This window comes from Harmonia axyridis, chromosome 1 (genome assembly GCF_914767665.1).
Source record: "Harmonia axyridis chromosome 1, icHarAxyr1.1, whole genome shotgun sequence".
In the NCBI taxonomy this organism is placed as follows: domain Eukaryota; kingdom Metazoa; phylum Arthropoda; class Insecta; order Coleoptera; family Coccinellidae; genus Harmonia; species Harmonia axyridis.
In genome coordinates, this window is record NC_059501.1 from 14,724,171 (window position 1) to 14,740,828 (window position 16,658).

The following is a 16,658-nucleotide window of genomic DNA, read 5'->3' on the forward strand; positions in this document are numbered from 1 at the left end:
TTTCCAATATATTCTTGTTGAGGTAAAAAACTCAAAATATCATATGAAAAAATTCAACTTTCTAGTTCTTTCTTTGTTGAGTAAATCTGGGAAATCTATGGTCCGAATTTGATAAGGTGTATTCTTGGTTGCGCACCAACTGAAATACAAATCAATATAGTATTCATTTCTACTGCACGAATTTCGAAATTACTTCAATCGTCTTTCAAACCTACTTATACACTAGAAAAAATTACTGCAATATCTCCCTCAAACAATGTCATGTTCGAAATTCTAGTTATTCATATTTTCCCGGCTTTGATGTGTCACGGACAACAATAAAAAAGGAAACGAGCTCAAAGTATACCGTGACTCCTTTAATCTGACCAACTCGGTGTTTGGGTGCGGGACTGCGGGAGGTTGAAATGTTTTTGTGCATTCGACATGAGTTAAAATAACGGAGATAAATGCAGTTGAGAGTACGGTCATATTCTTTGAAAATGTTACTCTGATAAATTCTGGTAGTGGAAAATTTTTATGTAAACATGAACAAGGTAAGGTATGAGTTGCTGTTGTATTTTGACGTCTGATTTGAAGGTTAGGTTTTCACTCAAATTTATCAAGCTATTTTTCTGGGATACTTTTTAAAAGGCACAAGTTTTTCCAAAAATGAGTTGAAAAATCTTAGTCATTGGACGAAATTATTTTGTTGACGCACTTACTTTCATTTCATTCTAATGAATCTATGAATTTTCTCACAAACAATGAATAGATTGGTGTATTATTTATGGAATTGAAGAAGAATCGTAACAATTAATTACTTATCCATGTATGTCAAACTCTATTCATTAAATAATTTCAAATATATGATGAATACATGTAAAAATCATGTAGGTATAATATATCATCATCCTTCCAAACTGAAATGATATATTCCATTTTGGACTTGGACCTTGGAATTGAAAATAATGTTTTATGGAATGAAAGAAAAAAGAAATAACATAGGTCTGGGTGATTCGAATTTTAATTAATGACTGTTGCATTCAGCATATTATTATATGCATACCTAATTAGAAGAAAATAAAAACGAGGACAGCTAATTACGTGAAATTTGGTTAAAAAATTAGTTGTACCTTCTCCAAAATTTATTCGTCCAGTGACACAAAAATGTATGAATAAAATTCAAATATCTTTAATTGAAGTGATAATTTAGTTGGTAGGGTGCACTTTATGTTTATTAGGGATATTAGGAACGAAACATTCTAGTATCCCGAATTATTTTATAGACTATTTTTAGATATTCAAACTCCATTTTTATGGAACTATACATATATATGAAAGTACACAGAAATAATCTTTATCTGATAATGTTGACACATGAGGGTACTTGAAAATAATGGCTATCTGCAATTTTCCGATAGAAAGCTTTGCATATCGCTCTGAAAAAAACGGTCCCTCTATTTATTTTATCATGTTGAATAATTGTCCGTGGAAAAAATTCTAGTCCCCCCGTTTTTCCCTGAAACAAATATCGCTCAGTAACGTAACTGATGAATCAATATACCTATTATTTAAATTATTATTTAAATATAGGTATCATTAGTTATTCTTTGCAAATGTAATACCTACATACACACTGGATTTTGTGGCTTATCTTTTGAGCAAAATTAAAAAGTGACCATTCTAAATATGTTATTGGAAAAAGCTATCGAGCCAAGGCATGGAATGTTATTGACGAAAAACCGTTTTTCCAAAAAAAAATTTTGGCAAATTTGACTGGTTTTCAGAATAAGTTCTATAGACAACTTTTTACCAATTATTTCTTAATTTAAACTTCTGGTTTCCAAGAAAACAGAATTTTTTTTCTGGAAAATATACTTCATCATATTTTTTCATATTTTCTGAATGCTCAATCGATTCTGAATCCGAATATGTAAATAAAGTTTTATATTAATTTCAAGCTATTCTATTCAAAATCAACCTGAGGAAATTCAGATTCCATATTCGGAAAATATATCTATGTTGTCTATGGTTCTATGAATATTTGATTGTCAAATTTTTAAGATTTCATTCTCGATTATAATAGAAGCCACTGATGGGTACATTTCAATTTCACTCGAAGGATAAGCCACAAAATCCAGTAACCCGCTTACGTGAAATACTCTACATGATTTCTGCCAAAAAAGTAATCATTTGAAAAGCCCGCTGAAAAGGAATTTCAATTTTTTTTTTCAAATTGGCGCAACTGTTCTCTATACTGACTAGGAGTTTCATCTTCTTCTGTTTGATGAAAATAGCATAATTCGCCGAAAATATATTTTGATTTGTGAAAAGAAATACTCATAGATTCTGTACCAAAACGAATTTCCAACAAAAATTCAAATTGCCATTTCGAGGAAAACTTTTTCAGCCTATAGATAACGTAAAAGAGAGTTATTCCCGGTTCTTTTTTTTACATACGATTATGATATGTTTTGGCGACTGGAACTCAAAAAGCGCGACTATTATAGTAAGATTAGTAAGAACCATCAAATAAGACCCAGTTTTAGTTGAAATATATTCATATATTAATCATTTTCGGGTCATAAGTTCCACATGGTAAGATAAGTGAACGATAAGTTATATTATGTCAAGTTGGCGAGTTGGTTTTTTGTTATCAAGTTTTATGTAACAATAACAAAATGTGAAACTGACGTTTTGTTATTGTTTGAAAATCTATTTGTTTCTCTTATCGAGTGAGAAAACCTACAGATTTCCTCCTACGATAAATCTAGAAGAGTGAATTTGAAGAGAGGTTGTATTTCAAAAACGTTGCTTCTAGGATAAAATGAAATCTGAAGGAAGTTGGTTTTTACTTGACAAAGGTGAACCATACCTTCAGATTCACTGTAATGCACTACCATAGAGGTAACGAGGGAGGGTTATTGGGGACATAACCTCCCCTTGATTAGAATAAATAAAAAAAATTAAGTAACATTTTATAAAGAATTGAATCTGGGGCTTTTATCAATTGAACAAGTCTCAGAAATGGTTGTTTGCGATATTCATTTTACTCCATTCTCTTCAGACTTCGGCAGATCTTCCTAATTAGCTTTATGTTAGCGCTTGTTGAATTTCGTTTTGTCGAATTTTTGTAATTTTTTAATTTTGAGCCGAGAGAGGTATCAACGATTGGGTACGACAGTGGACGTGGACGTGGTCAAAATTGAATCTGTCTAGGGATTCATGGCTTGGCTTGATTTTCAAGCTATTTGGTTTGGCAGTTTTATTCTGTAGTGTCACATCAATAAAAAAACGATGAAATGAGAAAAAACCTTGCAAAAAACACTTTTATTTATTAAACTCATTGATTAAACAACCGATAATATCATTTTTTTTTCAAATAGAAACATAAATTAAATCACTACAAATCATAACAAAATGAAAAATAACAAAAAAATAAGTTTCTTAATATTGAGAAACCTCCAGGCTTCGTTTGAATTAATAATTTTCTATCCAGGATCTAAGACACTCGAAGCATCTTATAGATTTGTCGCCTAACCTATTGCGGGTTTTGGTAATCTGTAAGAGCAGCTCTGGAAAATTGTCTTTCAACAGGAGCTGAAGATGCTGGCGTTGATGGAAAATCCTTGGCCATTTTGGACAAGTTTAAAAAAATATTTCTGAAACTACCAAAATCTACCAACAGTGCCGTATCTAGGGCGTGGCGAAGGTGGCACTTGCCACGGGCGCAAGGTCTGCAGGGGCGCCCAAAAATATCAAGAGAAAAAATATTGGAGCAACAGACATAATAATTCGAAAGATCACGACTCGGTTTTCATGTATACGCCTCGCAACGAGCAATGCCGAGGAATCTGGAAACCAAGGACGAAGATCTTTCTTTTTTCTTGGGGGGGGAGTTCTCGAAAAAAAATATTTTTTACAACAACGTTTACTCATATCTGTAATGTTAGAAAAAGAGGTTTGATAAATATTTGGAACTTAATTACTCAAAATATTTTTTTTTATTAACAATTCTATTGTTCTCACCTTATACTGGGTTCTCCTAAAACGGAGTTACGAAGGAAAATATTCCTTGGATATTATTAAGAAAAAAAATCCCATAAACATGAGACCGCAAACGCTTTGTTTTCGAGATACGGGGTGTTTCTTGTGTAGTCATAATTTTTAGTGATGCTTATATTTATTAGATTATCGAATATTTATTAATCTTCGATACAGAATTTGTTCATAAGTACCATAAGTTATAATTAATTCATTCATCACAGCTTACTAACTGGAGTTTTATAATAATTTGGATTTTCCTGAGGATTACCAGAGAGCTGATTGAATTTTTTCTTCGAAATCGATAGCAGATACGACAAAACCACAACAAATCAAAAATTGTTGTACTAGACCGGAGTTTATTTTCACATTTTTCTATAGAACCAGTTCTTCAACAAAAAATAGTTCTGATGGAAAGAAGCAGGTACCCTTCCAGAAAAAATATCACCCTGTAGATTTGCATACAAAATAAGCATATCACACGATGAAAACTTTAAATCGGAAGATCTATGCCAATTCAAGTTGAATATCTTGTGAAGGGAAGGTGCTATGAGAAAAAAAAACACCGGTATCTCAAAACCAAAGCGTTTGCAGATTCATGCTATAGGCCTTTCTCCTCAAAATGATCCGAGAAATTTTCATTTGTAGACATTAGGAACACCGTTTAGATATAATCAATTCAAAACTGATATCTGCACAATTAAATTGCAATTTTAATGAATCACAATAAATTGTATTTCACGGCCCAGATAATTTTTCGATACGAATTACTCAGTTCAGTACTTTGATAACTACAGTATTGACATTTTGTGACTAGAATGAAACAAAAAACCGAAAACAACGAGTAAGTGCATACCGATTACGAATGCAAAAATTACAGATGAAAAATAAGGGGCCGACAAAGCGGATAGATAAAGGAAAATAATAAACCTCGGACATAAATGTGCTCGTAGTGCAGTAAAAGTACTCATCTTGAAAGCGATAATAAACTCATAAACCGTAAAAGGGTCCGATTTTGTACTCCATGTCGATTTCAGAGGAAATTAAAATGATTATTGGTTCTTTTTATGGAAAAATTTTCGTTTTTCGTTTTTGCGAGAATTCTGAAATTTCATATTATGGAAATATTGAGGGGGGAGTGGATAATTACCTCCATTTCTACGCCCTTGTTGGAAACATTGAAAATATTGCTAGCCTTCACTAGAATTTGCGTACAAAGCATAAAATAATCACAAAATATATGACTTAAGTTATGAACAAAAAAATACTATAAGAAAATATAATCGATGAAAAAATCTTCTAAAATGGGGGGCGCTGTCTAAGATATTGCCACAGGCGCAATAGTACCTAGATACGGCTCTGTCTACCAATAGATTTCATAGAAATGTGAGAAAACTACTAATAAAGTCACATTGGCGAATGCTTCAGTCTCTCGGCCTTCTAGGAATCCTCTTATTTAGTCTAAGCTCGCACGAGATTGCAGAAATATATGCCGTGCGACGTACATATCAAGCTCAAGTAATATCAAGTAACTTGATATTGAAGTAATAAATATCTAAAATCAAGTCAAGTCAAGCTCAATTATGTAATTTTTCACGAGCTTGATTTTCAAGTCAAGTAGTTAGTTAAAATGACAAGCTCCTTGGCTTGATAAATCCCTAAATCTGTCTATCGATCATCTCTATAACTCTTGAGCGGAATGTGATCTGAATTTAAATTTTATTATTATTATCATTTTAGCAAAAATGTCTGAATAACGATTCTCAATAAGAAGTGGGTTATTTTTGTACGATCCACTTCAGTTCAGTGTCACTTAAATGGAATTATTCCCCAAATCAGACTTATCCAGAATTGTGTCAAAATATGTTGTATCAAAGTATCTATTTAGTCACTTCTGAAGGCAGCTGGAAATTTTCCATCTTCTTCAAGTGTCTTGAAGGGACTGAAAGAGCGCTTGTGGTGTTACAATTTTCTTGGATAACCTCTATTCAATCATAACCTCTATTAACCTCTATTTAATTCCTCCCAAACTAACTGGAAAATGTTTGTTTGGAAGTAGCACTAATGTATATTTTTGAAGCCATCTAGACGTTCCGAAAGCGTCAGTATACCATCTTCGGTACCATCCTTTATACTTCTATTATATTGGGTTAGGACTTGTTATTTTCTCATTCACCTATGGCTTGATTATCTATATAATTTTCGAATTCCATTCAAGAAGCTACAGTAAGGGAGGCATTTTGAGGGGCGTTCAGTTGATGGCAAGGGGACGCAGCATAACCTAAAAAAAAATATAGATTTCATTCGAAATAGAAAAATTTGAATGCAGAATGTTGTTCTTCTATAATTTAGTGCCGATAGCTTTCAAGCAAACATTTATTTTTTATAAGCGTTTTCATTTCCTCAATAAATTATTCCAAAAAAGTGATAATTGACATTGCTTTCAATGCAGGTCATAACCTAGGATTAATTATTATTCAATCACAATTGTTATGCAAGGTACCTACACTCATTTCAGTTCATTCAGTACACATAGGTACTTATTTGAAAAATTCAATTCGAGGTGAAAACATCAATTAAAAATCGCACTTGTCTCGAATATAATTGATTTTCACTGTTTGACTTCACTGATTTATTCATTATTGATAGGAATTTTATTCGTTCAACATCAAACATCATATTATAACGACGTTATGACTTATTGTTCCTTGGACATAGGTAGCGAGGTGAATCAAATTTCAATTATTTTTTTGTAATCAAACGAACAATATTAATTTCATATTCAAATCCGCAAGAATAAAAAATGGAGACCAAAAAATTTTTTTCGAAATTCGAGGCTTTGTAAAAACTGGTTATACATTTATGATTCAAAGTATGGTCCATCGCTGGCCACTACTTTCTCCCATCTTTCTGGCAGCATACGAATCCCGCGTTGAAAAAACTGGTCATCTTTTGAAGCGATCCACGAATTGATCCAATTTTGTATTTCTTCATAAGACCGGAAGTGCTGGTCAGCCAGGCCATGTACCATTGATCGAAACAAGGATAGTCCGAGGGAGTAATGTCTGGAGAATACAGCGGATAGGGTAGGACTTCCTAGTATGTCTTGATCACTTTCGCAACATGGGGTCTAGCATTGTCATGCTGTAAAATCACTTTATCATGTCTTTCGTTGTATTGCGGCCGTTTGTCTTTCAATGCTCTGCTCAAACGCATTAATCGCGTTTGATAAGGATCGCCTGCGTTTGTTTCAATGGTATTAACAACTCACAATACACTTCGCTGAGTTGGACTCACTAAATATTCGGTTTGGCCGTCGATGGGGAAGCATGGCCGGGATATCCCCATTAATTACTGCGCTTGGGATTGTCGTGATGCGCAATTTTCATCTCCAGTCACAATGCGAAGCATAAGTCCCTTCCGTCTTTTCTTTGAAAGCAGCTGTTCACAAGCAAATAAAGCTGAGAATTTCATGTCTGCGATTTTTCGTAAGAGAACTATCGTGTTTAAGTCGGACGGACAGAATTGAATTCATCAGTGAGAGAAACCTTATCGTGTGAGACCATTTCCGGCGCAAAAAATGGAGACAATGTGATTTTTTTGAAGGAAATGAAAATTTGCAAACTTCACACAATTTTATCGCAAAACATCTAATTGCGTCTGAAAAGTATCATAGAATATTATTGAGTGCTATATATAACATTAATTCAGACATACTTTGAGATAGAAAAAATTATAAACCTTCTTATGAACTTTGCAGATTGAAATTGATCTCCTGGAAACATTTTATTCAACTAGAGTCATAAAAAAATCTCATTGACAATCAAAATACCATTAAAGTAAAGTAGTCCAACAATAGGTTCACTACTTGAATTCTGAGTGAAGGATAACGTCCATGGCATAATAAATTGAATATTTTGGTTATTTTCAAAAATAAATAGATATTTGGAATCATTCTAGGAAACAAATGTTTACTCCCTTTGAAATTTTTATACTTTTTCACTTCATTAGTCATTTTTTATTGAAAACATTCTTCGATGTGGATTATTCTCTGATATAAATAAAGGAAGGAAATAAAAACCCAATGTGTAAAATTTTTAGTTTTAAAGTTTAAGTTATAAAGAATCTCTGATAAAAATGTTTTTTTTCTAATTCTTCCTTACACAAAACTCTAACTGGAAATTTCTTTTTAGTTTTTCAGCTATTCCAAGAGTTTTAGTTAGCAAAATTTTGCCATTACACTCCATTATCATTATATCTCCAATTACATTTATCTTTGCAGGCATCATCATTGAGGAACAGAATTGGCAAGGAAAAATCACATACATATTTGGATAATGCAGAAGAAAAAGTTAAATCGTACAAGCCAATACCCCTGCGCCATTTTGTTCACTTTTTGTTTCTAATACTGGTGGTGTGTATCTTAGTGATAATAGTAGAAAAGAGGTTACCAAAGGGCCTTGGCCTTAGTGATGAAAAACAACATCCTGACAAATTCATAGCAGAAAGGGCTCACAATATCCTGAAGGGATTAACCAGAATAGGGCCAAGAATTGCAGGAAGTTACGAAAATGAAGTTCTAGCAGTCAATTACCTAATTAATGAAACGAAGAAAATTCTTCAAGAAGCGCACCATAACCATGTGATAGAATTAGATGTTCACAGGACAAGTGGAGATTTCAACTTGGAATTTTTAGATGGGATGACCAATGTTTACAGAGATATGCAAAATGTGATCGTTAAAGTTGGTTCACGCATCAAATCACCACACAGCTTACTTATAAATTGCCATTTCGATACAGTTATAAACAGCCCAGGTAATTATCCCTATTTTTAGAATTATATTGATATATAAGGTGAAGTGAAAAAAAATCCATTATTTTTGCATGAAAAACAAGGCTTTAAGTATCATAGTTACAATGATCACATTTAGGTCAAATATGCGCCGTTCTGTTCGACAACTTGTTGCCATTTCGAAGGGTAATATCATTATGCCTCTCTGGTAGAAGCCCTCGTCCCTATTGGCAAAAAATTGAGACAGTCGATTTTCACAAGCCTCTGTTGAAATTTTTCACCATCAAAATTATTCGCTATGGACTGGAACATATGCAATAACTCATTACCAGGTCCTGACTGTAAGATGGATGCATAAGAACCTATCCCGAAGCTTCTGGCGAGTCACTATCGATGTGTGTTGTCCTAATGCAACACAATTTCTCTCCTATTGGCCAAAGCTGGCCGCTTCTGGGGGATTGCTTTCTTCAGATGGTCAAATTGTTGACAGTTCAGTTCCGAGTTAACAGTTGTACCGTAAGGGAGCAGCTCATAGCAGATTTATCGGTCAATCCTACCAAAACCACAGCAAAACCTTCCTAGCCGTCAATCCTAGCTTGGCCACCCTTTCCGCCTGCTCACCGCCTTTCCACCACGACCGTTTTCACTTGACGTTGTCGTAAGTCATCCACTTTTTATCACCAGGCACTAACCACTTCAAAAATGGGTCGATTTTGTTGCGATTCAGAAGTGATTCGCAGATGGAAATTCAGTCCATTAGGTTTTTTTGCGTTAACTCGTGTGGTACCCATAAATCGAGCTTCTTCTTAAGACCAGACTCTTGGACTATTGAAGGAGTACTTACATGACGGTTGGACTCCACAATGTCCAAGATTTTATCGACATCTTTGACAATTGGCCTTCCAGTGTACAGGGTATTTTGTCTTTGCTTGTGTCCATCTTTGACGCGCTAAACTGAGTCAATTAATCACAAAATGTTCATGAAAGTTTTTGGGTACAAAATATCTTCTTTCTAACGCCATCTAGTGGAACCCGGTCGGACTTATTCAACGCGAGATACTATCGAGATATTAGATAATAAATATTCCGAAAACGGTACCCAGTATCGACTTTTACGAGTTCTTTTTTGGTGTGAATTTGAATGCTGTTTAAGTTCAATTTTGATCAGTAAATCTTATCTTAAGAAAGTTATGTTCCATATTAAATATTTTTCATCACAAGCTCACTTTAGATAGATGTTTCTAATTTACCAACTAATCAATTCTAGGTGCAAGTGACGATGGTGCAGGTTGTGCAGTAATGATGGAAATTCTGAGAGTGATCACAAAATCGAATAAAATACTGCGGCATAACATAATATTCTTATTCAATGGAGGCGAAGAAAATTTTATGCCAGCTTCTCATGGTTTCATAACTCAACACAAATGGGCTAAAGGAGTAAGGAAGATCGAATAACCAATTCCCCTTATTTTTTATCAAATATATTATCAATGCAGATTCGTGCCTTTATCAATTTGGAAGCTTGTGGTGCAGGTGGTAGAGAAATCCTTTTCCAAGCTGGACCTTACCATCCCTGGATTATGGAAGCTTATTCTGAAGAAGTGCCTTACCCATTTGCTTCATCGCTTGCCCAAGAAATTTTCCAAAGTGGTGTTATTCCAGGCGATACAGATTTTCGCATATTCAGGGACTTTGGCAATCTTTCAGGTATTGTCTGATCAAATATCACTTTTTTATTTGTTGAAAAAGCTGTGACATTTCTTTCAAAAATGCTATTGATGAGACACAAATACTCAATAAAAAAATAAAATAAATAAAAATAACCATTCCAGTTGATGAATGGGGTACAGTTTGTTTTATTCATTTTATCAATAACTATCAACTGCTAGAACTCTTGAACTCATAGATTATTATGAACATTTCTGATCTAAGACAATGACCAATATTCAGTTCTAGTTAATAACCAGTAGTGTAGGCCTGGACCGAGAAAATTATATTTGCCATATGATATGATACATATGACTTTCTGGAGAAAAAATGCAGTCTACAGTTTTATGTCAAACTTTTACATTTTATACTATCAAAACATTATGAAATTGGAAAAATATTCCAAAAGTTCGAATATGTTGAGACAAATTACTAGAAGAATCTAATTCTAATTTTTTGTTTTTTTTTTCACCAGAAAGCAATTTATTGTCTACTTTAGCATTTTTGTTCTACAGTTCCATAATTTTTAGTATTTTGATGATATAAATATCTTTTCTTAGGGCTAAACTTATCGAAATGCAGTTTTGCAAATAAAAACAGAATATGGAAAATGAAAATTCAACTTCTTCAATTTCCAATTATTTTTTCCTAAAGAATGAATGTATTAATTTTTTGCAGGGTTGGATTTTGCTTGGTCGTCAAATGGTTATGTTTACCACACACAGTATGATTCCTTGGAACAAATACCTCTAGGTTCTCTACAAAGAACTGGTGACAATATTTTGGCCTTAGCTTTGGGTATGGCACAAGGACATCAACTCTCTAACATTGAACATTATAAAGGAGGAAATTTAGTATTTTTCGACTTCCTAGGAGCTTTCGTTGTTCGTTGGTCCATGGAAGTTGCCGATTTGATCAATATTTTAACTGTGATAATTTCTTTATATTCATTGTATGCTAATAGTAAAACAATGGAAACCAGTGATTGTAAGTATCCTATTTTTGATGTTCTGCTAAATATTTTGGATTACAGAATTCAATTATTGTGAGCACATGAAACATCTATGGTGTAAATTCAATTTTTCTGGATGAAGGTTTAATTTTCAGATATACCGAAGAGAACATATATAAAAAAATTATTTGGATGTGTTGGAAGTGTTCTTTGGTCCTGGGTCTCTGCATTGTTAGGTTGTTTAGCAATTGCATTTCTATTGAATAGTACTGGAGCTACAATGAGTTGGTATGCTAATCCAGTATGGATTTTGTTTTTATATGTGATACCTACATATACTGCTTGTATGTTGACAATTTACTTACATGCCAGTTACTTCAACAAGGTTAGTTGTTAGAAAACCCTTAGAAATAAGTGCTTCTATTAACTGGCTTGTGTGTATTTATGTTCTTGCACATTTCAAATAGATATAGTCCAATTTTGTTGCTAACAACCGATTTGTTCAATTTATGGCTAACTTGCTAGGAATTGGTTCATGTTATACATTGGGCTTCTTGATCAAATCAATCTCTTCTACTTAACCTTTGTCTGCAGTGAGTCTAAATCAATGTGTGGGATTGAAGCTTTAAGGAATTCTTGAGAAACTTAACTTATTGTTTACAACTGAAAGCATTGCTTTGTTTCATTTTATGCATTTTGCATGGATTAGTTGTTTAGTTTAATTGAAGTTTTCAAGAGTGCATACTTTATTTGGCTTTGTATTATATGTGGAAACTGTATTAATGTTGAGATTTTGTTTCTAGGAATTGATACTGTCTCCTTGGACTCTTTTCCAACTTTATTTTGATGCATATCAATTGTTATGGACAATATTTCTTGCCTTAGGTGTGATTGCCAGGATAAGGTCCAGTTTTATTGCATTAATTTGGGTTATAGCAGCGACAATAGAGAACCTTGTTAAAACACAGCTTTATGGAAAATGGAGAGGTTTGTAATAGACACTAGATGAATTTAAAAATCAAAATGTTTTGGCCCTTTTTTCTCAAAAACGATTCGGTTTAAACTTTAAATTAAGAAAATCATTTTTCAAGAATTATATCATTGAAATATTGGCAAATATGTCAGTGGCATTTAAGTAGGTGACATATTATCAAGTAACCTTTTTATTTAAGCCCCTGAAAATGGTTGACAGATGCGAAAAACATTGAAGGTTAACTTTCTAAGTAAGAATAGTGCGTTAGTTTTGAGTGGTATCGGAATATCTTCAGCCATTTTGGAATTATTGCAAATAAATTCCTATATCTCGGGAGTGAAAAAAGTTAAGACCTATGCTTGCAAAAATTTATTCTTATTTTCATTAGTACTATGTATCTTATCAGTTTGATACACCTACTCTGGGACACCCTATGTACAGGGTGGGCAAATTTCGATGTTTTAGCACTACAACTTTTGAACCAGAGGAAATAGACAAAATCTGATACCCACTTCTCGATCTCTTTTTCTGAGAAACTAACAAGGGTAGTATTCATTTTTGGCCACCTTCTTTTGTTTTCGAGTTATAAGCGAAAATTGGAAAAATGGCGATATCGAAAAACATTTATATCTCCGCTAATACTGAGGATAGAGCTCTGAAATTAAAACATTATACAGGCACTTTTTTACGTAGAATCCAGTGGCGTGCTCGTATTTTCAAAAGGGTTTTTAATTACGAAGCTATGACCCAAAGTTATGTTTTTTCAAATGGGAACACTAGATTTTTGTGCGATTTTCTGAAAGCTTAATTTTTCCTGATTTCAAAAATATATAACATCTTATGATTCGTATCAAAATAAATGACAGAAAATGGTCAAAAACCTTTTTTTACTTAAGAGTCCCCATATTTCTATGGTTTCAACTGTTGTTGAGCCTTTCTATAACAAGAGCAGTGTCCCTCCGTCAATCTGATTATTTCTATGCTTTTCACTTATTTCTACAAAATTCGAATCTATATTTATTTTATACAAATAGTTTCGAAAAGATAAAGGAACTTGGAAAAAGTTTCCTAGGTAGCTTGAACACAGTTTCAAATATTCATCTATTGAAATATCGAGAAGAGGTGTCGACTGTGCATTGTGCAATTGTTATCATTATTAGGTTAAATATTATTTCTTGTTTGTCCCTTCGTAATTAAAAGTTCAATCATATATGCATTGTTTCATAATGCTGTTTAAAATGGATTGGTACCTGTGCGTATTGATTCTGGAGACCTATGTAAATAATCTCCTGATACATGCATCTCAATACAACTCTTTCGATTGAAAATCTCCTGATACATGCATCTCAATACAACTCTTTCGATTGAAAAATTCGGTCTTGTGGTTTCTTCGTTATTTCCAAATCAATTTTTAGATAAAAAAATTTATAAAACATATCTAGATTCGAATTTTGTAGAAATAAGTGAAAAGCATAGAAATAATCAAATTGACGAAAGGACACTGCTCTTGTTATAGAAAGCTCAATTTTTCTGTGTTCATCAACAATTGAAACCATAGAAATATTGAGACTCTTAGGTGAAAAGAGGTTTTTGGACATTTTCTATTATTTATATTGATCCGAATCATACGATGTTATATATTTTTGAAATCAGGAAAAATCAAGCTTTCAGAAAATGACACAAAAATCGAGTGTTCCCATTTGAGAAAACATAACTTTGGGTCATAGCTTCGTAATTGAAAACCCTTTTGGAAATACGAGCACGCCACTGGATTCTACGTAAAAAAGTGCCTGTATAATGTTTTAATTTCAGAGCTCTATCATCAGTATTAGCGGAGATATAAATGTTTTTCATTATCGCCATTTTTCCAATTTTCGCTTATAACTCGAAAACAAAATAAGGTGGCCAAAAATGAATACTACCCTTGTTAGTTTCTCAGAAAAAGAGATCGAGAAGTGGGTATCAGATTTTTTCTATCTCCTCTGGTTCAAAAGTTGTAGTGCTAAAACATCGAAATTTGCCCACCCTGTACAGACTTACCAACATCAAAATTGTAAAGTCTCGTAAAGTGTGCCTTCAGTGGCCTGGTTTAATGCCCACATGGATGCTTGCGTCTTCATATGGGAGTTAGGCCTAATTTCAAAAAATATATTAAATTTTGTATTTCTGAAAGGTTAGGTTAGGTTCCACTCCTCTTATCATATGGTGTTTTTATTCCCTGAAATAAAAAGTGCAATGATATCAATTGGGATTTTTATTTGTTTTTCAGATTCCAAATGGCTTTTACTCCATATTGGAGTTATGGGGCTACCCTTTGTTCAAGGGTTTTACTTAACAATAAGTGCTCTCTACCTTTTTATTCCCATAATGGGAAGAGCTGGTGCTGCTTCATATGCTGAATTCCTTATTGCTATAATGGCCAGTGCCCAGTTTTGCGTGTTGCTATGTTTTGCAGTACCCATAATTTTGCTAGTCCAGAAAATGAAAAAAATTTTCTCTTCAATGATGGGAATTGTTCTTTTATCTATAGCTGTGCTTCTATTGACACCTTTTGGATTTCCTTATTCTGGTAATCCAAAATGGCTGGCGCCTCAGAGGTTTATGATAGTAGTAAGTTTTTTTTTTGATATTTATTGTTGGGTCTATGGATAAAGAAAACTTAGGACAAATATTCAGTATTTAATTCTTCATTGATATATTTTTTCATTTTTTCTTTTACTCTTCAGCATTCTCAAAGAATATATCATGATATATCTGGAAATGTGGAAAACAACAGCTCAGGTTTCTGGATAGTTGACATGGACATCAATAGTCCTCACAGTGTAGACAAATATGTACCTGAAATGAGATATGCTATATCAGTAGATCAGGATTGTCATGACTATTTGTATTGTGGTCTACCATATTTAGTACCAGTTTTGAACATGTTGGGTAAGACCCACTGGATCCCAACAATGAGTGCACCTAAAACAACTCCTATTCACTTGAAATATAGAAGAGAAAATATTTCTGCAGGACAACGTTTGCATTTAGAAATACGAGGTGAATCAATATTTAGAATTCCAATCAGATTGTAACAGAAATTATTAAATGATACATGTTGAAAATCTAAAGTCCAACAAATGATGATAATAGCTCAGTTATCTCATAAATTAACAGAAATTGACTGACTATAAAAATTTATATTTTTAAGGTTCAAATCATATTGGAATAATGATTTCCCCAGTTTCTGGTATAGACTTGAAAAGTTGGAGCTTGAACTCTAAATATCCCTTAGCAGGTCCTAAGTGGCACGGAAGAGAAACATATTTTATTTATTATGCTCACGGTTTAACTCCGAAACCTCTGAATTTCAGTATAGATTTGAAGGTGAGTGTCATAATATTACATTATTGCTAAGACTACCCTCAATTTCATATCACATTGACTTTATTCTAATCAACAAAAATTATATATAGTAATACTGCACAACATTATTTTTGTATAAATTCTTTTTGCAGATTCCTTCAAATTACACAGGCTATGTAATAGACCTAGCCATCAGCACACATAACCTATTTGGAGAAGGGAAGGAGTCAAAACCTCTGCAGAAATTTATCAGCCGATTCCCTCCATGGACTACTGTAACGTCATGGACTGCCACTTATGAATCATGGTTACTTTGATACTATTATAGTGGTATAAATTCACGAAGCTTATTTTGAATATCTCTCTTACGGGGTAATAAAATATAGACTTATGTATATAAAATTTTACTGAGCATTTCTGAAGCATTATATACCAAATTGTTTTTTGTTATGGTAAGAGCTTAAAATGAGAAAATTCGAATATTTAGCTTACAAAATTGTTCTTGAAATAATAAAGACTTACTCTACAATTTTTTACACAATTATTCAATTATAACACCCCTTATTCTGTTCTTATTTTTCGAATTAAGTCGCTTAATTAATCATCAGGCTTCTACAGAAAGTTTATGATCGGTTTCACTCTTTTTAGATCTTTGGATCTCATCAGTATCACTTAAGCCAGCATCGATGACAAGCGAAAACAGTCTATCGCTATTCCCGTTTTCTGGCACCATGTTTACCTATAATTAACTTCAAGCCAAAATTCAAGAGAATCAGAATAACAATTCTGATTGGATGGAAAGTGAACTTGGAGTGAGATAGTCGATAATTGTCGGGCGAGACCTTCTCAGCCAATTTCTAA

General features: G+C 33.2%; 1 protein-coding gene across 1 annotated transcript; it reads left to right on the top strand.

The window, feature by feature from the left end:
- Positions 1 to 192: 192 nt before the first annotated feature.
- LOC123677604 (endoplasmic reticulum metallopeptidase 1-like) lies at positions 193 to 16,326 on the top strand. Its single transcript, XM_045614238.1, has 11 exons — positions 193 to 533; positions 8,306 to 8,840; positions 10,085 to 10,254; positions 10,314 to 10,524; positions 11,203 to 11,511; positions 11,632 to 11,861; positions 12,280 to 12,463; positions 14,719 to 15,059; positions 15,176 to 15,491; positions 15,643 to 15,818; positions 15,950 to 16,326. Exons 1-11 carry the CDS (start codon positions 525 to 527, stop codon positions 16,112 to 16,114), a joined length of 2,646 nt encoding a protein of 881 aa, XP_045470194.1. The 5' UTR covers positions 193 to 524; the 3' UTR covers positions 16,115 to 16,326.
- The last annotated feature ends 332 nt before the right edge of the window (positions 16,327 to 16,658 follow it).